The sequence below is a fragment of the Cyclopterus lumpus genome, chromosome 15 (genome assembly GCF_009769545.1).
Source record: "Cyclopterus lumpus isolate fCycLum1 chromosome 15, fCycLum1.pri, whole genome shotgun sequence".
NCBI classification, from domain to species: domain Eukaryota; kingdom Metazoa; phylum Chordata; class Actinopteri; order Perciformes; family Cyclopteridae; genus Cyclopterus; species Cyclopterus lumpus.
This window is the reverse complement of record NC_046980.1, coordinates 7,079,189-7,105,306: the sequence shown is the minus strand read 5'-3', so window position 1 is coordinate 7,105,306 and position 26,118 is coordinate 7,079,189. Positions and strand designations below refer to the sequence as shown.

The 26,118-nt window shown below is 40.7% G+C and overlaps 1 protein-coding gene across 1 annotated transcript in view; it reads left to right on the top strand.

Annotated features, from left to right (window-relative positions):
• arid5b (AT-rich interaction domain 5B) overlaps positions 1-26,118 on the top strand; it is a 69,206-nt gene that overhangs the window by 29,635 nt on the left and 13,453 nt on the right. Inside the window, 4 exon segments of the mRNA XM_034552604.1 lie at positions 1,568-1,798; positions 22,206-22,363; positions 23,190-23,456; positions 23,458-23,470. Coding sequence (XP_034408495.1) covers positions 1,568-1,798; positions 22,206-22,363; positions 23,190-23,456; positions 23,458-23,470 — 669 coding nt within the window.

Here is a 26,118-nt window from a genome sequence, read left to right as displayed (position 1 = left end):
TTACTGTGTGTGGGTGGTAGGAAATGTTCTGTTAAAGTTAATAAATGTAATTTGAATCTGCATCAGTGACATGTGGCCTTGACAGCTAACTTTTATTCGTATAATATCTACATATAAACATTGAGAAGAGATTTTAATAGAAGCAAACCCAAGAGGCTACATGTATTAACATTTATAGTCTGCTGGTTCTGTATTTGTAATATAAGCAGTATAATGCCAGGGTAAATGTCATGAACATATATTGGTAATATATACAAAGGAGACGGTCTTGGTATTTCATGCTATCGTAGATGTCTCCCGAATCACATTTTGCCATCACGACACACACAGACTCCCAAGGTGAAAATAATACCTGAGTCACTGTCACAGCTGAGGAGAAAACAAACATTCCAGAGCAGTTCATCATCGAGTCCTGTGAATGTATTTGGTAGGTTTTACTAGTGGTTTAATATTAACAGTGTTATTTGTCTATCAGCATTTCTTCCTGGTTGTTATGGGAGTTCATGGCGTCAGCTCACTCTGTAATTCCTGCCCACAGGATTTCTTTGCCAGTAAGTTGTCAGTCACAGGTGATAATGCCTCAGTCGAGTTTACATACTGTTAGTGAAATATTAATTACACACCCACATCCAAAACAACACACCCATTGTGGTGGTAATGTCTGGCTCTAATGGGAGGTTTCCCTACCACTTAAGTAAAACAGTGAGCCTTGTTATAAACCAACTGTGCCGGATTATTATTATTTTTACACTAGAGACCATAGATCTTAAAGCAAAAGGGAAAGCTGTAATAATTTATACAAACTATACAATCAAAATATCAAGCATCAAGAGCTTTTTTTGTTCTATTAACCAGTTTGGTAAAATGTGTTATTACCGCGAGGAAAGGGAGTTGCGGCGATACAGCGACTTTTGGGCATGTTGCTTCCTGAATGTGATGCATTTCCTGAAACAGGTGGAGAGATCCTTGTGATGTGACATCCGGTAGCAAGAGAGATTAATTTATGTTGTATGGGAACTGTTGAAAAGTCAGGGTAATGCTTGGTACCGGACAACGCAGCATTTAGCAAAGATGATGTATCGCTTCCCGGCAATTATTGAAAATTCATGAAAAGAAATGTTTTGGCATCTCTGAAAGCAATAATATGTTCATTAAAGGTTTATTTGTTCTTGGAATTTCTTTTTAATCCCATTTACCTTCCTGAGATGTATGTGGTACTTAGTAAAAGTGGCAGTACAAAAAAAAATACTTAGCTTAAGATCTCAAACATTACAGGCAACCTTGTATTATAAGGCCAATAGTGAGGAGTAAAAAGGATCATTTTAATAGCACACTGGGAGTAGATGCGCCAGAATATAATAATAGACAGAGAATGATCTATGAGAGAAAATATAGTCATAAAATCTGAAGAGTAATAATAGAGTGAATGTGCCATGTAAAAATGAAATGCTGCCATTCTCTACACATTTTACAGGAGCACTTATAAAAGAATTAAAAAAGTCATCTATTTCGCTGCAAATCGTTCCTTCATCTGATGTTCATGTCTGTGTTTTGTGACTTTTTTCAGGCCAGGAGGAGGATGGGCGGAAGGTTCTGGTCCTCAGTTACCCCCAGTATTGCCGGTTCCGCTCGGTTTTGGTGCGGCTCAGAGAGCAGCCGTCCTCTCTGCTCATAGACCACACGGTGCTCGCGCTGGGCGGCATCGCTGCGTTGGGCGGCAGCACGAGGATCCTGTACTGCCGGGACACCTTCGAACATCCGGCCCTGCTGCAGAACGAGAGCATCTGTGACGAGTTCGGTGAGTTTGGCCCGCCGCCGATTGTGATTGTAGCCTTTAGATAGATATCCTATTAGCTCATCTGCAAGGCCACCAGCCATCACAGTGGCTGTTTATGAGGTTTGGAGTGTTGCACATTGAGCCCATGACACATCAAACTCTTGTCCTGGGCTCTGGACGCACTTAAAAACTCATTCTCACAGTATGGTTCATCTCTAACTCTCAATTATGTCATTTTGGTTATCGTGACTATTTCTTGAAGTCTGCTTTTTGTGTGAAATGTACAGTGTTTGCTCTTTTTGGGCCAAGCGATTTGACAGAAGGAAATGTGCTTGAGCCCGTTTGAAATTCAAATTTGTGTAATGGCTCGCTGTCAAAATGAAGAGCATCAAAGGGCAAAGAAAACTACCACAGCGAGTTTCAAAGCCAAATGCAGTTGCTGTCCTGCGACAAACATGCAAACAACAAACAGCATTTCATGAGCTGAGAGAAACAGCCCCGTTTACAGTTCTCTGTCAATGCGACGAGGAGCCATATCATTTTACACATCAGGGTCTGCTCACGGGTCTTGGAAGGTACTATAGCACATGAGGAACAAGTTGTATCAATCCTTTTGTGGCTCCAGAAGGAGTTGTGTGAAATCAGATAAATTGCTTGAGGTGGAGTCAGCATCAGTTATGTGTACGACATGGACTACAAGTTTGAAAATGAAAAACACCTGGCGGGTGTGGAATTAGAAAGAAGTGAGCTCAACAGACCTCTGCAGCCCGATCCTCACCTCTGCCTGCAGCTCGCATATTGAGGCTACATTAGTCGCTACTAGCATAACAAACCTTAATATCCAACAGAGCTAATTGTGGTCAACATGCTTTGTGGGTAATGTAGGCGTAGGATATATAAATACCATATCTGGTTGTCCTGTATCAATTGTTATGCTTTTGTTTTTGGGTCTGTCAGTGTTATAGGAGTGCAAAGCTAAAGCAACGGTGGATTCTTTAAAATTAAGTTATTCAAGTACAGCGATTTTCCTATTTCATGAAGGAACACTTAATCCTTCAGTTTTCTTAAAAAATCAAGAAATTAGGACATTTTGAGATTTGCACGTTTTTCACAACGGCTTTTATAATACTATACGATATCACTTGTGTTGCCTCGTAATGAAATAAATGCAACAGAGACAAAAGAGTGATAAACAGAAGTTGGTATTCCTATCTTTGTCGTTTATTACTCTCTATGAGGACATCCATGCTTCATTTTTCTTTGCAGAATTTTTGATTTGTGTGTAGATCATAAGTTCATGTGCTGTGGTCTCATTTCACCGGTCTTTCCTTTGTTTCGGAACTACACAGCCTTGAGAATGTTTATTGTAGTTAATCAAGACGGACTTACATATTATATTACGATTGATCATCATTTGTTCTCAATATGTTCTTCATTTGTCTTTATGTTTATGAACACAAGTGACCACCATTCAAACACACTCACTAGTCACACCTAAGAAAAACATTTTGTGGTTCCAGTGAGGAATTTTGAAGTGCTTGAACATGTCTATTGGCCTTTCTCAGTGCTTTCACCACCGCTCATGAATCCACACATTTTATTAACCCCGAGCTGGGCTAAAACAAAGGAGTAATGTGATTCATCTCTCTTTATATTTCCTCTGCTCGGTAGCACGGTGGAGCTCAGCGGGCTCTTTTGCAGCATCAATTTGACATTCACCGTAACGGCTCCTCTGGTCAAAAGTCATTGTTTTTCTTTTCCTGTAAATTTGCCAGTAGGTAATTGCATTTTAAGAGAGCAGCAGAGGTGAAACCAGAAGGGAAAACAGTTTTAGGCATCGGAAAATAAGTTATGAATAGTAACGCTAACATCCTGTGGCTGCGATTGCTCATTCACTTGGCTGAATAATGCCATTCCTCTCCGTGAGCCACATTTAAGCTAAAGGTTTATTTTCCGAAACCTAAGGGAGCTCTTTTTTTTTTTTCTCTTTACTGAGGCAACCAGATTTCTAATGTTATTCACATAAAGGTTTACTAGGTTCTGGAGCAGGTTTTTATTTCCGCTTGAATTGCTGCTTGGTGATTTGTTTGAAAAACAGCAGAGGTAAGTAATTTCCACCACTCTGCCAAGTGAACTAAGGCCTCAAGGGCGTCTCACTTATTAGCCACAAACACACACATGAATGTTTGCACACATGTGCTTAGAAACATACACAACTGCTGAGCTACGTTCTCCTGCCATTTACAGGCTGCATATGAAAAAGCAGCTATAAACGCCGTATTAAATCCACCTTTATTAGGATAAATACCAGCACTGTGGACACGTAAGAAGTAATACTGTGCAGCTGTGACATATTAAAAAGTTAAAATTGATCTGGGGAACAATTTTAAGACTTTCTTCTATGCTTCTTTCGATGCTAATTCTGACCTTTTGGATTCAGCCAAATCTGCTGTGGCAGCTCTAATAGCCGTCCGTCTTGTCTAAGATAATTCATAAAAGTGTGTCAGGCTACCTCAGGGGGTAAAGAAGGCTCAGGGAGAGAAAAAAAAAAAGAAGAGCTGTGGCAGGAATTCAGCAAGCCTGTTGGTGGAGTATTGTGTGAAATGTAGCCATCAGATGAAAGCCTGCTGGTGAAATCCAGTCTATTTTTGATAGTCTGGTTATGGATTCAACACAGCACTGCAGTAGGTGTATATTACATACAGCGTAATCACGTACGGATAATTATACAAACAGCAGCATATTTTTTGTTTGATTATGTGCAGTTTGTGCGCTTGCTCTCGTGTATTTTTTGGAGCTCCTGTGTTGTCACTTTACCGGATGATGTAAGGTCGTCCCTGGCATGACAATGACAGTTGCCTGAGTCTGTGCTTCATCCAACTCGATCTATATTCATGTGTTTTCGTCCACGTCGCCGCTTTGCTTTTGAACCGGCTCGAGCTAAAAACTGCTGTTGCGTCAGTTACCAGATCTTAAGTCCTGTGATCCATATTCATGTTCAGCATCCCCTGTCACCCCTGCAGCTGCTGCCCTCACGGGGAATGACACACTTTTTGTTTAGAATTATCATGCATTCTCCGCCAGCGCGGATTGATTATACCCACGCTACTTTGTGTGTCCCCAATATCATTTCTTGCCGGGAGGAATTTTTACCGCTGCACAATCGCAGAAGAGGAAATGTAAGTTGTACGGAGGAGCTCGCTGGGGACATACAGTGCTTATTGTGTGCACACTGACGTCCTGATTGACAAACAAGCTTTTATATAAACCCAAGGATAAAGGAGTTACATACTGTACTGCACTTTCATAATATTGGCACTACTGAGGCTGTGAGAAGCAGCCAGAAATAGTTTGAGTGGGCCAGGCCTTAGCCGTGCTGAATGACAGATGACAAGATTTCAGGTTTTGTTACTAGCTGTCATGGCTCTGTCGAGTATTACTCACAGTCATCTGGCATGGGTACTAAAAAGCAATCACATAAACATTTGCAAGCTCAACCTAGAGGGGTTGTGTATGATATATTTAAGCAACAGCTACTCATTTGGGCGTCTGTTAAGGAAAACATTATGACCAACATATTTCCCATTTTCACTTATTCTGAAGTTATTCTCCCAAACTGCTGACCTTCCCCTCCCCTTGCCTCCCCTCCCCCACAGAAACCTAACACTCCTTATGTGCACATTGCTTAAATCAACAGTATTTTGAAAGTTAGTGAGGCAATCAAGTTTGAGGCAAAGCAGTTCAGTGGAGCCCCCCCCCCCCCAGCCCCAGCCCGCCCCCTTCCTCATGCTCTTTTTCATTTGTCCTATATTCCCCAGGTCTCCTCCTTGGCTCAGAAACTATATATTTCATGCTCAGCTCAGTGTGTTTTGTTTGAAATATCTCTCACTCCGTGCTAGTTTGATTTTTATTAAAAAGAAACATTTTCACTGCAATCCATTGGAATCCTTTTTTTTGTTGTAATCCTACAGGGAAGTACACAAAAACAAAGAATTCATTGCTTCAGTATATTAACATTGTCCAGATGCACTGATCATAAACAGAATTATACAGTCTATATTTGTAATGTGGTGCGTGTGTGCTAGTTTGGTACATCTGTGGCTTCTCTGTGTGTATTTACGAGGGTGTTTTCTGCATGTCTGAGTTAGTTGCATCTGTTTTTGACGGTGGGGGAAAAAAAAAAGATTTCCTGTTCAGTCACTCGTCCACAAACTGAAACTGATACTGAAAAATACTTCACAGGAGTAAAAGAGGTGTGGTGGGGGGGGGAGAAGGGCAATCTGAAAACCAGTAAACTTGCTTAAATTCTAAACCTGCACTGTAGATACTATCTTTAAAAACATGCAGTCCTGCTAGCCTGATTGGGTTGGGTCACCAGATGAACATACAGTCTGATGTCATTGTTTCCACAACTTGAACCACTTTCTCGCTCGCTCTTTAAACATGAAATCAGATTAGATGTAATATGCATAGGCCAGTATCGTCCCATGACAGCTCCGTCTGTTAATGTAATAGGCAAACTGCTTGCTAAGCTCGTGTTTTCCCATCTCCTCTGCAGATTTGTGTTAACCACCAGCCCATGAATTTTTCATCGTCCATATGTCGATGCTATACAGAGGCCATAGAGGAGAAATTTAGAGGAGAAAAGAGCTCACGCTGTAGCTGTGTAGTCACATTTCATAAGCAGGTCACGGTCTCTTTATAACAATAAACTTAAGATTTGGTTAAAAGACTCTTGTTTAGCACATTGTTATGTCCTTAAACATCTGTAAAAGGATGGTTTGACACTAAAGGAAAGATACACTCTGGGCTGCTCTTACATTAACAGTATAACTTAACATGCCATGCTATGTGACGTGTATTAACACACTGTGAGCAGGATATGTCTTATTTATTGCATTACAATTCATGGTATTCAAAAGCTGATGCCACTGTGCAATTTTAACTAAAATCACTCTGGCATTAGCAGCATTAGCAGGACTCTATGGATGAATGAGGCCGATGATGATGATGTCATCAGCAACTCACCCGCTCTGCACATATTGCTTTGCATTGCGGCTTATGTATGTTTAGCAAACATCGCAGAGAGATAAATAAGCATCTGACTTTCGGTGATTCTCTTTTCAGAAGAGTCATTCACAGTGCAGAGGTTTCTCAGTGGAGGATAATTGACCAGCAGAGGAAGAAAGAGTATTCTCAGTTCAGTTACAGCATCATAACATGTCATCCTATTTTTTGTCTCTGTCACTTGAACAGTTAAGGTTTCATTTCCTCACTGAAATCTCTCTTAACAGCCTCCTCTGAATGTCCAGCTGTAAAAATATAGATTGAAGAAGTGAAGTGTTGATACACCCAAGAAGAACGATTCAATTGTATATCGCCACACGCTCACAGCAATAAGCTCAAATGGAGCAGTAAGTGCTAATGAGATCTTTATTTGCCCTGGGTTTTGCCTCTCAGGCCACTCTCTACCCTCTCATCTGCAGAGGATGTGCATGCAGCCTGAGAGGGAGACGCAGACACTACTTAAGGCTGAACAAATGTAGTTAAAATAATAAAAGTAAACAATAACAATTAAAAGAAAAAAAACATTATTGCTTTTAATTCTTATTTTTTGAACAATCAAATATTCAATATTGATATGACAGTGTGAATGGACCCCGATATAATATCATGTGAATTTAAGTAGGGATTATGTATTAATAATACAGTAATTTACACAGCATGTCTACTATTTTCTTTCATTATAAACTATATCATGTTGTGCAAAGCAGGATATTACCAGTGGCATGAAAATGTGTTATTTTCTATATTTATATAATCATGTAAACTGCAGGAAATAACATGTGCACACTTTTAAGTCGGAAAACCATTTCCTCCCTTCTCAGGCAGACTTTTTTTTCCATTTAACTTCTGTATGAAAATCTGTTTTCAGTATCATAACATCTACTTTATATAGGTGATCCAACACAGGGAAACATTTAGTCAGCTTTTTATTGTCACACTATCATCATATGTTATTGCAGCTGCGAGTGTTTTGAAATCGCTCCCTGTTGCTGCATTTGAGGAAACTCCGACATTCAAGTCTTCAGAGTTATCAGCCAAGTTGGAACCATTTTAAATGAAAGTATACGACATTATCATATTTGGTGTGTGTTTTTTTCAGGGTATAATTTTCTGTCAACACATTGTAGCTCATGAATGCAGTGTTTTATTTTCACACAATAGAAGGTCGGAGTGTCCTTAAACGCACCACCAGAAACAATTTTCAGACTTGTTTCTACTTGTAACTGCTGAACTACAAGATGTTAACATTGCCAACATAATAAAGGTGTTGACATGTTGACTGTGAAGGGTGATTCATCAAGAACATTTCATATCTCTGCATGTTGATTTTCGTAGCACATTGAAATGTCTTGAATGTAAGATATGAATCAAAGTATTTATGTTGTAAAGGTTATTTGTTATGTGAACATAGCTCCCTGAAAAGGCACAAAGTGATTAACCGCTTTGACTTTGGCATGATGGTTCCAAATAATTTGACAGGTCATTATCAGGCTTGGAGGTAAATACAAAAAGAGTTGCGTGGTTTCAAACTCTAATAAACTGCAGAGCATGTTATTAATTACTTTCCACTTCAGCTGACCAGGCCGACTTGACCTCATTCATAATTGCTTAGATGGTTATACCATTAATACACTTGTCAAATGTGGGACACACCGTTGGTGAGCATGGTAGAAATCCAGCAAGATTATGATTTACTTAATAAGAAGATACTGTGGGTTTGTAGCTGGAAAAGATGACATATTGGGAGTCATATTTTCACAAAATCCCAGATGTGAGTATGATACAACTCCTGAATGTCCCTGATAGAAATTACAGAACAGCGTGTTGCAACCTGAGGTGAACACGTCTGACTCATCGGTGTAACTGTAGATGCTGTTTACAAAGTCTGTCTCTGCTTGTGAGGCTGATGTAGGAACAGCTCACGGGTTGCCGGGTTAAGTGTCGAGCTTCTTCCCACATGTCTGCAGGTGGACGCTTGTTGCCGGTTGTTGTTTCGGAAAAGGAGCGCGTGTAATTTAAGTGACGACAACAATCACTGTCCCGCCACTGTGACATGATGGCAGTGCGGATTAAACGAGAAGTGATGATTGTGGTTAGTGTTTCCAGGTTTGTGTGTGTGTGTGTGTGTGTGGGGGGGGGGTTTTATTTGGGTTTGTTTTTAATATGACGCAGACATTTGGAAAAACGCCTACAGTGTCACTGCTGGCAGCTGCTTTCGAAATGTATTTAATAAAGTGTTGGATTTTTTTTTTTTTTAATATGCTGCTACTTTCATGTGAATTAAAATACCAAGAGCAGGAGAGAACTTGTGTAGATTTATTTGTAGATTATTTTAATAAAGTGACAAAAAATACAATACATTCGCTGTAACCAAGAAAGAAATTACCGAAAGATGAAAGTATCCATTGGCCTATTTTGTTATGGGAATGCTGATTATTTATAATCACCATGGCTTAATGCTGCGTAGCTTTTCAAAAATGATAAAGTCCCCATGATTGGGCTCATTGGCCGACTCAATCCCATCAAGTGTAACTAGAGCGTGATCTATTAGAATACATATGTTTTATTGATGTATGGGCTTCGTGTTTATCCTGGCATTCATTTATTTATAGGTCGATGCTGTGATTTTTTTTTTTCCTCCAGTAATGAATAGGATAAGCCTTGAAGCTTATCCACTGCTCCCTTTCATCTCTCCCTCCCTCTCTCTCCCCCCATTTCCTCTCTCTCTCTCTCGCTCTCTCTCTCTCTCTCCAAAAGGCAAATTGAAATACTGTATTTTTAAAGGCCCGGTCCGACAGAGTTGTTGCTGCAGTCTGTCAGTATCAATGATGTGGAAGCGTTTGAAGGTTATCCCGTTTTTAGCAAATCCTCACACATTATGTAACTTTGACTATGTTTTACATTTGCCACCCTCTGAACAACAGGGTGTGTATTTGGGACAGTCCCTCTGCGTACATGTCTGTACCCTGGAACAATGGCCATTAAGCGCTACTTGCCAACACTGAAATGACATGTTCACGTGTCAGTTATTTAAAGCCTGCATTGTGTTGTAGTGCATTCATTTATTTTTGTCTTGACAGCAAAGCTGAGTTATTACAGATTAAATGCTCACAGAGAGATATTATTGCCTTGGTGGAGTTCACATTAAGCAGGTTGTGTCTTGTGTGTGTGTGTGTCTTAAGCTAAATACTGGGTGATGGTCTGAAGTTCTCCAGGGTTAGAGGTCATTGCATTCCTCAGTGTATGTGTCAGTCAGTGGATCTGGGTTAAGCTTAAACCCAGCCGTGTCTCGATGTGATGTGTGTTAATAAGTACTTAACAGGCGACGCTACCATCATGAGGCGATCACATGAGGCGGACGGAATAAAAAAAATAAAAAAAAGGAAAGAAATGATTTTCTCCCTATAATCACAGTTTACTTTGACTATGAATTAAGTTTGTAAAAATACTCTGGTTAAACATGTTACACTGTGACTGCGTACCATAATTTTCTATTTACTCTGCAAACGGAAAGCGGGAGTCGACAGCCTTTATGAGTTTGCGCGGTGGTTAAAGTACACACATTCGCACCCCTGTTGAAACACACATCCCAATGAATCAGATGAGAACGATTTCATAATCCGTCGCAATAATAAACTTCTTTGAACAGTTTAATTGGCTCTTCCTGGAACGGCACGGCTTCGCTTCATTTGATCTGATGAAAGAGTAATGTTGCTTCTCCCCAGGGGGAGAATGCACAACAGCGCACAAATAATGAATTAAGAACACTACCCTGTTTTTTTTTTCCTCTCCTGATGACTGCCACAATAAAGCAGCAAATTTCATACTGCACTTATGCCACTCCCCCCCCCCCCCCCCCCCCACCCCCCCCCACCCCCCCCCCACACACACCCCACCCGCCCCCCATTAATTGCTTTCATGTTTACTTGCTTATGTATTTAATTTTCAGGGCTTGTTTTAAGTGAAAAGAATCTTGATTCCTGGATTGAGGTCACATGGAAATTGATTGTCATCTGAAAGCGCCATAGTTGTCAGACACAATTGAAAAATTATCCAGAAACATCCCCTACGTGTGATTCTGTTAAAGTGCACACTCACTGTACACTGTTCAGGAAATACTACCACTTTGAATAGCCTGTATGGGAAGGAGAGGAATTGATGATTTGAAGGCATCTGGTGTGTGTAAAAGCGTAACTGAAGTCGTCTATGCAAAGGACGAAAAAGGGATATGTAAAATTGAAACTGACAAAGTCATGACGGTTTAGGAGAATGTCTTCTCTCCTCGGCTGAGGAGTATTAACAGTGACGGTCTGAAAGCAGAGTCTGTGTACGGCAACAGTATGTATGGTCCCAGGAATGAGCTCATTACTGGGAAATACATTATGTATGTGCACATACACACATTTAACTTAATATTATTATGGGGAGAGGATTCCATGTACATGCCCATTTTCTAATTGTAACCTAACATGCCTGAACCTGATGGCATGAAAACTAAACAGTATAAAACCAAAACCATAACCTCAGCCGAAATTATACTCAACTCTATCCCTGAAAAATCACTCTCCCTAGTTTTGCTTGGCAAGTAATCCTTTACACACACACACACACACACACACACACACGTTATGTTAACAGTGCCCGTAGTCGATAAAACTAAAAGAACGATTAACACAATATTATAAGTGCGTGATAAAAATATGGGAGAGTATTTTTAATTTCCTGGTAAACAACACACTTGCTGAGATGTGAGCTTGTCTCCATGGCAACGCTAGTCAAAGCGTGCCCGGCACAGCGTTTTGACAGGTTCCTCCTGATGATGATTGATAATTACTACCTGACTTGTTGTCCCCGTCGCCACAAACATATGGTCGGCGCTGCCCTCCGCCATATATCTGCCAAAATGTCCCCTTTTTTGATAATAGCTTTTTAATGTTGCGTTTTGTTGTGCATGCATAGCAATCACACACACACACACACACACACACACAGACATACATGCTCAACCCCACCCCTTTGTAATTGTATTTACCGCCGCTCACATAGTTGTTGCAGAAAGGAAAGAGAAATAGATAGGAGAAGCAGGCGAGTGGGAGAAAGTCAAAGAAAGAGGCGGAGGAAAGGGGGATTGAATTGATTTCACTTTGAATTGATGTGTTCCTCCCAGTGCTGCTGGATTTAAATTTGACAAATTGTCAGGATTAACACAAAGGAGCAGCGTTTTATTTTTTAATTTCTTTTACAGTATAGTCACATAATACAATATAAACACCAGATAATAGTGCCGGTGTGGCAGGCTCTAGTTTAAAATAGCAAGCGAACACTGTTTATTCCATATTCATGCGCGCAGTATTTTATTATGCGCTGTGTTCGCATGCATAAAGCTCATATTTAGATGCAATTGGAAGCAATCTTGTTATATTCACAGAGGCTATAGAGGAGGACAACAATCTATAAACATGATTTATCTACTGCACATTATCTAGCGATGCATTAGCATAGTCTCTCTATTGTGGATATTACCTGACTGTATATTGAAACCTCAGAATGCAACTTTAGACCTGACCAGAATTTTAAGCATCAAGCAAACTCAAATAAAAGATTGGAGTGAATTAGTATTCCTCTTACAGAACACAGAGTAATGCACAGTTAAAATGAGAGCAGATAGCGATTCCTGTGTTATTTAAAATGCTTTTCAGAATGAGTACATTTGCATTCCTTTTATTTTTATTTCTTTTCACTCAATCAGTTAATTGGCCTCAATGACCTCACTTTGCAGGAACAGGAACACTATCCGCAACCCTCTAACTCATTATGTCTTGGCTTCCGCGGGTTGAATCTAATCAACTTATTAGCCCCAAGTACTTGATTTTCTATGTCTGTAGTTCCAGAAGGGCAGGCCAACTTGTTCACCTGCATCCCATCGGTTCATAATACCGCTTGGCGCACCTTCAGCTGCAGAACGCGCGGCGCTCTGTTGAAACCAAAGTCATTTATAATACTGTGTGATTGAGGTCTGCCACAGGCTACGGCAACAGACAGGCTCTGTGAAGGAGATAATGATGCATGCACACACAGCTGTCAGTCAGCCAGCTAAGGGGAATTGTCTTGAGGAAAATAAAAAACAGACTGTAGCTGATATAATGCAGTATTTGTATAGGAAATTATGGGTTTGGGAAATGGAGGGGAACGTGGGTTGTCAGAGCTGTTACAACAAGGAGAGGAGATCTGGTGAGAATCCAACCCAGACCAGAACATCTCACATGGATTCATGTCTCTTTTTGTCAATATATTTATACGTTCATACTAAACATGATGGGTGCTCATTAGACAAAGGGAGTTTGATCAAAAGAGACGCTATCTTTTTTTTTCACTTAACACTATTGGTATCAAACCATTGTGTCTGATTTGTTCAGAAGTTTCTGTCTCCACCCACAAAAAACAACGGAGATCAATGTGATCTAGTTTGTGGTCCTCGCAGCCTTCATGAGCAACCTCTCTTTCCAGGAGCATTTCCCTTGATACTCTGAATAATCACATTTCTTTGGTTGAAAGTAGTTACGGCGATGTGGACACACGTCTGCCTTCTCAAATTTCTCATATTAGAAATAGATCATGTGGAAGGGATCAGTCACAAGACAATATTCATCCTTTTCGTGTCTTTCAGCTCACTGTTTTCGTGTTACTACGCACAACTTTACTGTTTCGTTTCAGTCTCCCTGTTCTCGTCCACCTTGTTTCAAGCAGCAGCTGCTTTCCTCTTCTTGTTGACCTGTTCAGCACCAAACAGAAGTCAGACATGTTTAGCTGGAAGCTGGGAGCATCCATCAGATATAGATTCAGATAATTCCCTCAGGAGTTGGTAGATACCAGGAAAGAGTGAAAAGAAGAGTGAATATTTGACTTATACTGTAACAAATGTGACTCCAAATGAATGCTAATGTTGCTCCAAGTTTGCTGTACGTAAAAATTGGCAACTGTTGTTGCCTAACAACTACCCGATAACTATTGTATAAGGTGATATTAATGCCCGTGTTGTGTTTTCAGCTTGTTCCTCACAAAAAAATAATCAATTAGTGCAGTTTTAAATGTATTTCTTCACAATGCATCTCAAGCCAAATTAAATTAAACCCCATTGTATTTGGACATTTCAGATATCTCAGAACATGAGCAAATTAGGTTATGGAAATAAAAAACCACCAAAATGCACTACGAGATAGAGGTTGAGGCAATCAAAGTGCTGTGTGGATAGACCTGTTTACAAGAAGCTGTTGAGGACTTGCGGATGAGTCGGCAGCACCTCGGGGGACTGTTGTTAGAGCTCTTTTAGTAACAAGCCGGACTAATCCCCGCCTTTCACTCAGGCACAGGCTCTAATAGCCTTGTATTACAGTGGGTCTGTGTGTCAGCAGTCAGGATGAGAGTTCCTGACACAGGTGCTCTCTCCAAACACAAAACTGACGGGGTTTTTTTCTGTCGCCTTGCTGGTGTTTGCTGCTTTTTACCTTCATCTGTCTCTCTCTCTTTCTCTCTCTCTCTCTCTCTCTCTCTCTCTCTCTGTGTGTGTGATTCTGTTACTTCTCTCCCTTCTCCCCTCCCTCTGTCTCTCCGTCTATTTTATTGCAGGGTGAGGTTTGTCTTTGTGTAATAGCAGTAACTAGTATCCATTGTCATGCCTAAGATGGAGCCAAATGCATTCCTCATTAAATTCAGAATAGCTCTGAGCCACAGCGGTGCAAAAATATCTTCTTATGTTGCATTCACGGGCGAAAAAAAAAACAGGCAAGAAAATAAAACCGGTGTTGAAAATATTTCAGTGTTATTGATGGTTAACCCCCTGTGGTTTGCCTAATATGTAATGCTGCACTCTTACATTCTGCTGTGAAATGTTGTGCATTCTATTAACGATGATCTCCCTCTGCATAATTATGAGAAATTAATTAACACTTGTATCATCTATCAACCTACGGAGGTTTTGATGATTAATAAAAAAAAAAACAGTGTACCCTGTCCACCCACACGCTCTGTCTCACTCTGTGGGCACATTGTGTAATTTTTTTGATATTGCAAGGATAGAGATGCTCGAAGTAACACTGTTCATTAAAAACATTTTGTGCTGTCAGTGTGTCTCAAATGACTGTGCGCGGAAAACGTGCCTCGAGCGCAGGAACAGAGGAATAACTCTGCTGTCAGATGTGACAAAGTGAGAATTATGAGCGCGTCAGAAATGCTTGATATTAGTACGTGAAATGCAATGGTGGCTACAGTCGGGAACAAAATGATCGAGCGGAGGGAGTGCTTGAAGCTCACTACTAGTCTGTGGTTGCTCAAGCAGAGAAAATAATTTTGTTCAGGTATTTTAAAATCCTGCCTTTATTTACATCCATATTTACTAGCTTGTTGTGTTCCTCCTCCCTGCCTTTGTTGACACGTTGATGCATTTCATGGCACATTGCCACCGCCTGTAGTCACCGGTGTGTATCCGTGTGTGTGTGTGTGTGGGTGTGTGTGTGAGTGTGTGTGTGTGTGCATGAGACAAACAAAATGGGGAAAGACTAATGGAAAAAAAACAGTTCCAGAGCACTAATAGAGATCAAATCCTCCCTTGGGAACCTCTAACCTAATAACAATAATGACATTTGTCCTTGTGTTTCTTTATACGTCTAACAAAATCATTTGAACCTAAATGTGAGTATTATTAATGCACAAACCTGAAAACCCTTTTGCACCATTTCCGTTGTTGAGATTCTGGAAAACTCTGCTGGGACAAAACAATGTAGATCAGGTGTAGATCAGGGCGACCTCAAGTAAACCACCAGGATTAGCTATTTCTGCTAACGGCCAAGGGGCAAAAACAAAATTAAAATGTAATATTATTTGTAAAGCTGTTATGACTAATTGTCAGAACGACAGTATGATAAAACATAATAGTTTCCCTTTAATATTGCTAGCACTTTCTGGAAATGATTAAAACCTTGAACTGTCATTTGAAATTGCAAAACATAATTACGAATACTCGTAATATTATTACTATTATGTTCGGATTTACGACTATACTTTGAAAGGCAAATCTCCTTCAAGAAGATATATGAAGTAAAAATCATGACATACAGCCTATATGAGATGTGTTGTGTACATATGCATGTTGGACACAGTTGCCTAGACATGTTTCTCAATCAAACACATAACTTACATTTTTCACCTCCTCAAACTGTGGTCAGAAACTCTTTGAGAAAGAAACACTTGAAATCCCTCCAACCTCGGAGGTCTTTGATGTGAAGACGTGCCGTCGCCTGTCACTGCTGGCTGAGGAATCAGTCGTCGCTGCCCTTTTTAAAAAATATTCTCTCTGGTACTGTTAACTTGCTGCTTTTGGAGCCTCCCTTGTCACATCCCTGCGCCTCCAGTGGAGTTAAAATGTTCCACCAAAGTGTAATATCACTTCACTGATCGCACATTTAATGCTCCGCTGCTCTACAGATTAAAGTCGGTGTCTCAAGAGCTGTATCAGAGGCTGTTTTGTATCATGATTTGTCAGGTTTTATTCATTACTTGTTAGGTTTTTATTAACTTTGGTTGATCTTTTTCTCCTTCTGACAGGTGATATCATTGTTCCTCAGGAATCCTATTTTCAAACCCTGTGACTCATATTCTTTTCTATTCTATTTCATTCTATTCAAGTCTTATTTGAATTACAAAAGTCTGCCACTGTTCTCCACGTAAAAAAAAAGTTTTCAGCCATATTACGGCTTCATTATCCGGATCTTTTTTTAATTTCTTTTTTTTACAGCCATAAAAATGCATCTGGTCATTGCTTACAGGGTTTAAGTACTGTCTGTCATGGAGCCTTGTGTTTTATGACTGGCTGTAAATTTCCAAGGAAGCACTGTAACCATGTATGCCAGACCTGAGCGACCTCCTTTGTCTGCGTGTGGGCGTATTCACAGCTACAGTTTCATTTACAAATCCGTCCCAGGGGAGTAATCCTTCTCACCTGTGCAGATACATATCCGTCCTGAAGCTGTGGGCATTGTAGTCTGCACAAACACGCTGTGTTTGGTTTAAAAAATCCTTTAAGTCAGCTGCCCCTTCACCATGTGACTCATTAAGGAGTAACTTCAAATTGACGAATTCACACCGATTGTCACGGAGCTGCAATATACTCTATGTCTTTGTGATGCTCAACCGACTTGAACGGTTATTATATTTGATCTCAAGATCTGGTTTGTGTCAACATTTATTATCGTCATTTTACTTTGTATTTATAAGCTGCCCTCTTGGCCTCGTCACTCTTATCTCATAAAAAGCTTTGTAAACTCAATGAGACATTGCTTGTTCGTACAGGAGGGTGAATTCTAATTAAATAAATGTAATGTATTGTTTTGTATTCTGTTCTGTCCTGGGGGACGTACTGTTCTGTAAAGACAAGGCCATGTATTGCAACATGAGCGTTACCTTTGGCAGAGAGCTATGCTGATAATTGCTGAGTGGGTGTTAGGCCTTTAGTGAATTTGCAACCAAGTGAGATGACAAAATATGTCAAAACATGTTTTTATTTTCCTACCACTACTTGTTCTAGTCACGCCTCCCTCATCCTCCCCCTCCTCCCTCTTTGAACTTGGACCGAATTATTGTGAGAGGAAGCTGAAGTTAAACTGCAGAATTTAGGAGTTTGAGTGAAGAAATTTGTTTAATGGTAGTTCAGATTGGTAGATAATTATTCAGTCAGTCAGTCACAGTTCACCTGCATGGGGGATAAAAGCACTTATGGAGCTATTTTATATTTAATATTAACATAATTGTAAAAACATATTTTGTAACCTGAGTTTGAACCAGAGTTGTGTGTCATTAGTAACTTTTTCAACGACTTTTACAAGTGATTTATTTCAACTTGACCTTGATCAACATTCATAACAGCCTTATATTAGTGATGTCAAGTTGGTATGATGTTTACCACGTTAACTGTCTTTGTTGAGCACAGTAGTATGCTAACATTTGCTAAATGACATTAGACACAGTTGACAGGAGAATACCTGCACAACTACTTTGTGAGGTTGTGCCGGTCTAGCCAGGAGTTGTAGAGATAATTCCATCTGGACCAAAGTCATGTACTGAACAACAGATCAACATTAACACCTCTCGACCTTTAAAAAAAGTATCCACTGCACCATCTGCAGTTGTATTTTACTGATTAGGGTTATCCCAAACTGATAATTGAAAGGATGAGTGGCTGCTAATCTACTTAAATGAATCAGAGTATGTTTTTTATTTCAGTTTGCCAATCAAACCCAAAGTAATGTGCCCCATCAGAGTGATAATTTGTCCGTCTGATTCAAAGAGGACTTTTGGAACCGCCCTCCTTTTAAAGAGACGATCATTAAGTTAGCGCACGTAGATATTGAGCTTTTTTTCTCAGTCAATTCCGTGAGTGTTATCAACCGAGGCCTCCGTCAGATGAATTCTCCAGCCGGCTTGATATGTCTCTCCATTCCCAGTAGCCTCTCAATCAATCAGTCTATTTTGCTGTGGATCCCTGTGGCTCTACTGTGTTGATGCATACAAGTGTCAGAACCCTTCCTGAGCTTTCTCTAATGATTTTTTCATTATCATTGACATCAACTGAATGGCAGTGAAACAGAGGTATTAGGGCTGTATTTAATTGAATCTGAGGGGGTAGAAATTATCAGCCGAAGACGCCGTGTAAAGCTGTTAAGAGCTGAGAGCGTTCGACTGCATCCAGAGATCAAGTTGTCAGGCGGTGCATCTCACCGCTATAGTCGCTGTGACTTCCACAGCTCGGGGGCTGTGCTCTGTGACAAGACATGACGGATTCACACCCCCGGGAATACCTCTTACCTGTGTGTGTGTATGTGTGTGTGTGTGTGTGTGTGTGTGTGTGTGTGTGTGTGTGTGTGTGTGTGTGTGTGTGTGTGTGTGTGTGTACCAGAGGACCAGGAAAGAGTCCAGATGAGCAGAAAGCCACAGACTGAGAAATAAGTAACTCGATGGGAAGCAAAAAGGAACTTTGCAGTTTGGTCAGCAGCCATTGTTGGTGTCTGACTATAGTGCCCATTTTTGGCTCGTTGAAGAAATTACCATATACACTTAAATGTTCTCTTTGGTTTTTAGTACTAAAAACACTTAATGCCCACAGTGTAGTAAAAATATCACATCTCCCAGGGTGCAGTAAAAATCATTACCTTGTGATGTTGCCTCTGTTTTTTTGCAGTCTATAAATGTCTGTGTATCCATTCTAGAAAATCAATCTGCACAGTTTGATTTTCTTTGTGTTATTCTAAAGCTGATGACTCCTCCCTTATGCAACTCTGCCACGAGGAGAGCAGATCAGCAGTTCTGCGCAGAAAGATAAACTGCGCTTGGCCTTGTGTGCCTGTTAGTGTTTACAAAAATACACAAAGGCACCATTTGACCCCGGTGTACAGTAATATCTGCTTGTGTTGTTTAACTGCGCTCAGTTTGTCCTTTATGAGAAAGTCGATGGATTTGAACTCACTGTCGTGTCACCACGTGTTATGCAGCAGCGTTTTGCTGTAAGTGCAGCACTTTCTTACGCAGCAGTATTTGACCTGATGATGAATGTAAACAGACAGACAGGTTATGTAACCCAGTGTAGGATATCGTGGGTTAGTGATTGGACTAAAAACAGAACCGTACTGAGAGTGTGACATCACTCAGACCTACGCAACGTTTGTTTAAACTGATGTCATGACATGTTGAAAAATACATCTCCTAAAAAACCTGCAGGAATTAGTCATCTGTCGCATAATGTTTGTGATATGCATGATTGCGTAATGTGTTGTTAATGTATATGTGTATGTCAGGCATGGAATCATCAGATACATTTCCAAAGGTTTTACTTGAAAAGCCCATTTAGTGTGATTTGGCATCTATTTGTGTTTTGTCTCCGCCAGGAGGATCATGTGATCGGTCACGCGTGTGTGTGCATATTCGTGCCTCTGCATATTTGTGTCTGTCTTGGGCTAATCTTGCATCATGCTGCAGCAAACTGCATAATATGTATTTGTTTGCCTGTTTAACACTGCCATTGACTGCATGCTGACTCCTCACTCACGACTCTTTAGTGGCCCCTGGCTGGTAGGGGCCACCGCTAACGGCTAACGGCTAACAGCTAACGGAACTACTAGTACACAAACTGCTAAGTATATCGCCGCCACTCAGTTGCTTGCTGCTCCGTGGGCAGACAGCTTGGTGAGATTAGTTTTGTTTTTGGTAATTATGAAGGGTTTTATATACGACAACATCGGGACAATTACTTCCATACATTGTCGCTTGTTTTTAAATTTCAATGTGTGTTTTTATGACGCCTTTTTCCCCCATTAGTGTCTAGACGGGGGGGGGGGGGGGGGGGGGGGGGGGGGGGGGGGGGGGGGGGGGGGGGGGGGGGGGGGGGGGGGGGGGGTTCGACAATTGTGGGGTTATTCCTTCAATCACACAATACAGCAGTTGTCGTTGCAGACACACCTGGCGGAGATCTGCACTCTACTGAGTGCACATTTCTACTTACATATGGATTTCTTTACAGGGGCTCAGGCATGGCAAATTAGCTCAGACATGCTTGGATATGTGGCATTATGTATCTGTCCCTTCAGAAACATCCACAAGTAAATCCGTAAATAATAGCGTTTATGTAATTTCTCAGCATTAGTGAGTAATTGGCAGAATAAAAGAGGCAGTGAGCGAGCAGAAGAATGAGAAAAACATTGGCGGAGGAAACACGCCCAGTGCTAAGTACTAAGTAAAGATTACAGGGTTGAAAACTTGTTTTTTCTTTAATACAAAAGGGATGACAAATGCACAACAAATGCCCTTGGAATTTACCCTGCACTGTTTCTCCACATATAGCGGTTGTGATAATAACAAAAATGGAGTGATAGGATGCTGAGTCTTGATCGTTTTACCCTTTCTAATTACTGCCTCTTAGTTTTACTCACCTCCAGTGTTATTTCAACATTTTCATGATGGGAATTTGATCCGACAAAAATAATCACACAGCCCTTTTGGCAGAGAACAACCTTGGATCTGATTTAATTGTCATTGCAGATGGAAAGAAAGAATGTTGACGCATTGAAATACGTGACTGAACTCGGATTATTTGAAGTTTCTCTCTTTCTCTCTCCTTTGAGCTTATCTCTGTTTGTGTTGCTGCGTGGAGGCAAGGCACTCTGCCAAGAAGTTACATTACAGTCGCGGGTTGACATAAACGTGGGTGTACAAAGGACTTGGAAGGCTTAAATACTTTATTGTGTGTGTAATGTGAACTGAGCAATTATATCTGCCAGCCTTTCAAACAAAGCGCTCCTATCAGGCAGGTTCATGTGTTTTTAATTAACAGCGTTCAGCTATAAGGCATGAGCAGTCTAACCAGAGAAATAAAGCCACGATGATTCAGCAATGCTTTCGTATAATGTCATTCTTTAATATGCTGATGGTGCTGATGAGATGGCAACTGAAAAACAAGATAAAATAAACCACATTACAGATGTTGTTGTGATGAGTTTTTGTTCCATCTGTATCGAATATTTCTTTCAGCAGAAACTGTTCTTCCCTTTGAGGGTTTAACTACATTTGCCATTTACAGTATTATACTAAGACTGTCACAACGCCCTCATTTCAATTCCTAAAAATACATCTGTGTGAATTTAAATGTAGTTTCTCTTTTAGGCGGAGGGGGAATTTGAAGATTGTGTTTACTAGCACATTGGAGCAATTTGGCAGCCTGCTACCCCATTCACCACAATGTTGCACTAATCCAGTTTAAAAATAATTAGCTACAGGCTAGCAGGCCTGTGAAATTCTTTTCCCTGATTGTCAATGTTTTTGTCTCAGCCTCCTCCTCTTCGGCTAGTTCCCGGAGAAATGCATCTCAGAACAGTTTCTTATCTCTTCTATTCTTCCTCTCAAAGTTTATTGATGATCGTTTGAAGATAAAAACATTAGACGTAGCTAAATTCTGAAAATACAAAGTGATTTATAGCCTCTGTAAATTGTTTCCCAGTTAAACGGTCTGATTAGACTTTTTCTCGGGACTGTGTGGACGTGTGCAGACTCACTGAGTGACATCTCCCTGAGTTAGCTTTGTTGAACCTCTTAGGACGGGACAAATTTCACCTTTGACATTCTTATTGGTAGATGAAGATTTGTGACCAAATAATTCCCATCAATGTGCCGGCCACCTTTAACCCGAGCAGAGGTCAGATCAGCCGGAATAACTGAAAACACCTGTGTGATTGTTCAAAGACCTGAACTGCACAGTGCTGCGTCAGCGCACGCGTTCCCACCTAAGTGGTTATTCTCATTGTCCCCGTTTCCTCTCCCTCAGCTCCGAACCTTAAGGGGCGACCGAGGAAGAAGAAGCTGTCCATCTCTCAGAGGAGGGACTCCCAGGGTCACGGTCAAGGTTCATCGGGGTCAACCCAGGGCTCAACAGTAGTGGCAGCTCAGGACCCCTGCAGCCCGGACAGCAAAACTACTATCAAGGTAAGATAAGATAACAGAAGATAACAGTGGTCTAAATTAGACTTTTTGGATCCTAGAGGGGAAATGCACATGTTCATAGGTAAGAAAACAGATAAGTTTTTATGTACTTCTTGACCACGACCCAATTGTAAAAGAGATGTAAAATGTGAGATGTAAAATGAGAGACACAGCAGAAGTGTAGTGTTACATTATGTCCAATATGTGCAGGAAGACATGCGGCTGTGACGGCCACTCACGTTAAGGGTTGTCGTCAATGTAGCCTTCTGTGGGACATGGACACTATCTTTGTGGTTCTAGTGTAGCCAGCGGATACTCGGATAACTGCAATTGTTTACAGTCCGAGTAGCAGCTTGAGAAACAACATGCACTACTGGATTTCACAAGTAGCCAGTTTGAATTCAGTTTTCTTTTTTAGCTAATAATAGCCATCGTCAGATGATAACCAGTTGGTTCCGACATCGTATTCTCGATTAATCGTAGATAAAATACTAGATTACAGTCAAAAAAAATGTTAGTCACAGTTTCCTTGCGATGTCATCAACTATTTATCTAACATTGGTTGTAATATTCAAACTGAAGGACATATCTATAAACGCCCCTCAACTGCGGTTATGACCTCGGACCGAACAAACAATTCTCTCTCGAAGCTGGAGTCAAACTAATCTGTGACGACAGGAAGATCTGCTCCATTGATAACCAATAACAGGTTGCCAGTAAACATATTTATTTGTGCTTGAACCCAAACACATTTCATCCAAACTGTCTGATATCATTTGTATAGCAGTCTGTTAAGTATTTAATCTGAAGTTACGCTCTCTCTTTGCAGGTCAAACCTAACTGTAAAATGGTACCCAACGGAAGAATCCACCCGGCAGCCAAACACAGGGCCTACGGCCTCAGCAAGAAATCCTCAGCTGAGGAGAAGGAGCGAGGGAAGGACAAGGAGAAGGAAAAAGAGGAGAGGAGCGAGAGGGAGGAAAATAAAGAGGAGGAAACATCAGAGGAGAGCCGAGCGGAGGAGCAAGCATTCTTAGTAGAGCTCTACAAGTACATGAAAGAAAGAGACACGCCCATAGAGAGGATCCCCTTCCTCAGGCTTCAAACAGAGTGAGTAGCACAAGTTATTCTCTTATTCCCTCACTGGCAATGTTTAAACAATTGAGTGCTCTAGTTTAGACTCAAAGGCCTGATAGTGAAGTTAGTGTGGATACATTACGTGGGTTATTTTAGAGATTTAGGTCATACTATCAAGAGTGGGGAAGGTTAGTGGGGCTGATAAGGGTATAAGAGTAAAAGACACCTGTAAGGGAACAGGCGTTAAAGTACCAGACTTTCCATGTAATGCATTATTACATTAATACAGTATTTCAGCTCCAAAGATGTATTGTGCTATAAGGGGAAGAAACAGAAGTGAATGTTAGTTTAGATATCAGAGTGGAATTGCACTTTGTAAGAAGAACACGATAGTAAGATAGAGTAAAGGGAAGAAACCTGTGTGGATTTTTAATGAGCGTCTCCACCCACCGTTATCTATAGTGCCGTCCCTGCTGTGATCAGAAGAGAAACTAGTAGCTGCTTTTCAGTCAAGTCAAGGGCAGACTGTGTTCCAACTATCCATAATATTAGAGCTGTAGGGGAAAAAGTAAAGATGGCTGCCAACTACTGCAGGCATTACGCCCAAAATCCCTAAATTACATTGCTGGTAAACTGCAAAAACACATTCAATCTGCGGCAATAATAAACTAAAGGAAATAATTGTCCTATGTTGAGAAAAATCACATTTAGTGGTTAGTAAAATACTCTGGAGACTTCCTGTCAGAACCCAATTTTGGCATGCTTTTCTCACAGTTGTCAAAAGGGTTTCCTGTGAAGGCCAAGAACGTCCTCTAACAATGTTAAAAGAACATCACATGTATGCGAAACACGTCTGCCAAAGATCAAAGATTTTCCAATACAGGTTGGATGCTTAGCTTGCACTCGGTGTGCACGGGACAGAGCGGAGAAACACGCGCGTAAACATCACAAAGGCTCTGGTCTCTTGAAACTGTTCTCAGACTTTGTGTTTGTCTCGTGTTTCATCTCGACGCAAGACACATGGGAACGTGGGTTCTCGCCTCAAACCGTGGTTATCAGATGTACTTCTTTCGAAAAGTCTTCATTCGAAAAAGGAAGTCGAATGAGCCGAGAAAGATGTAGCCGCTCACATCCAAAAAACGTAGCATGACAACATCGGCAAATTAACAAGAGGCAGAAGAGGGAGAGAGACGTCTATTTAATTTAACAATGACAGTTTATTGCAGAGTAAAAGCTCATTACTCTAAACTGTTACACGAAGGTAAGCTGCGGTCGCCCTCGACTCTGCTAACCCTTGCCGCGGTATTTTGACAATCCTGTCATCTTGAACTGCCGACATGTTGTTGCTTAAATAGGTCATTGTGGTTGAGGGAGATAGAGCGAGGGGGAGAGAGGAGACGTAGCGAGAGACGCAGGGAGAATTGCATACCCAACATGCTTTACTTTTAGTTGGCGATTTCTCAGATTGAGCTCAGAATAAAGTCGAAGTCCACGCGCCAACTGTTTACATACAGTACATGCTTTGAAATCTCAAAACCAGACACATCATAAGCAGGGCCTCATTAAATGGTGAAATCAATGCTGTTTAAACTTCGTCCTTGGCAGCGAGCACACATCAGCGCATGTAAAGAGGAGGGGTGGAAAAAAGGGAAAAAACATCATAAATTAATACAACAAACCTTAGATGTAATCAGGCGCCGTTCTCTTATTCTTCCCTTGAATCTCGCTACAAATGCATTAAAAGATCAAAGAACTCGCTTTCCTGTAATGGAAATTGAAATGGTGTTATTTTAGTTGCGTTTGAGTAATAATCTTTTTATGAAGTTCTCCGGAGTTTAACAAAGCAACAGATGGTTGAATGATTTAGCAGAATTACCCATGCTTTGTTGGCTGCGCCAATTTGATTCACCTCCAAAAACCCCTATCTGAATCCGAACACGGACTATTTATTCCTTTTTATCTGCTCGCTCTGGAGTCTCACCTGATGGTTTTAAGACTGCAATTGTGACTCTTAACAGGCACAGCAGAGAGACATAAACCCCCAAAAATCCAGTCAAATCTTTCATTACACCGATTGGCTCATAACATATTTTAAAACAAGTAGAAATTAATTTTGCCAGTTATACACAGTTCCCACCTGTTTTCCCACCTCACTCTCGTGCTGAATATATATTTCACTCCGGGGTGTGTATGCATAAAACATCTTAGAGCAAAAGGTGCAGATCTGAGACGCCACAACCTGTAATAATCACAAGATATTAAGTTGAATATGTTTTTAAAAAAAAAGGAAAAGGTAGCTAATGCTATTATGAACATGTAGGGCTGCAATTAACATGTGTTGTCTTTTAATTGATCAGTTTAGTTTATAAAATGTCCAAAAATAATGAAAACATGGCCTTCATAGCATCCCAGAGTCCAGGTGAAATCTCCAAACCCCCCAAAAATATTCAGTAAAATAATCTAGTGTTTTTCATTATTTCTGCTTAAAATATTGCTGAAATAATGAATTGCTTTAGGAAATTGTCGCAGATCTTTTACTGTATTGATTAATTCATCTACAATATGCAACGCTTCAAGGCGGCTCCATTTAACGACAAAGGGACAAAGGAAACTGCAGCTCTAATTACTTCAGTAAACCCATTCAGGCTGAATTCACACTTGCAGCCGAATCACAGGGAATG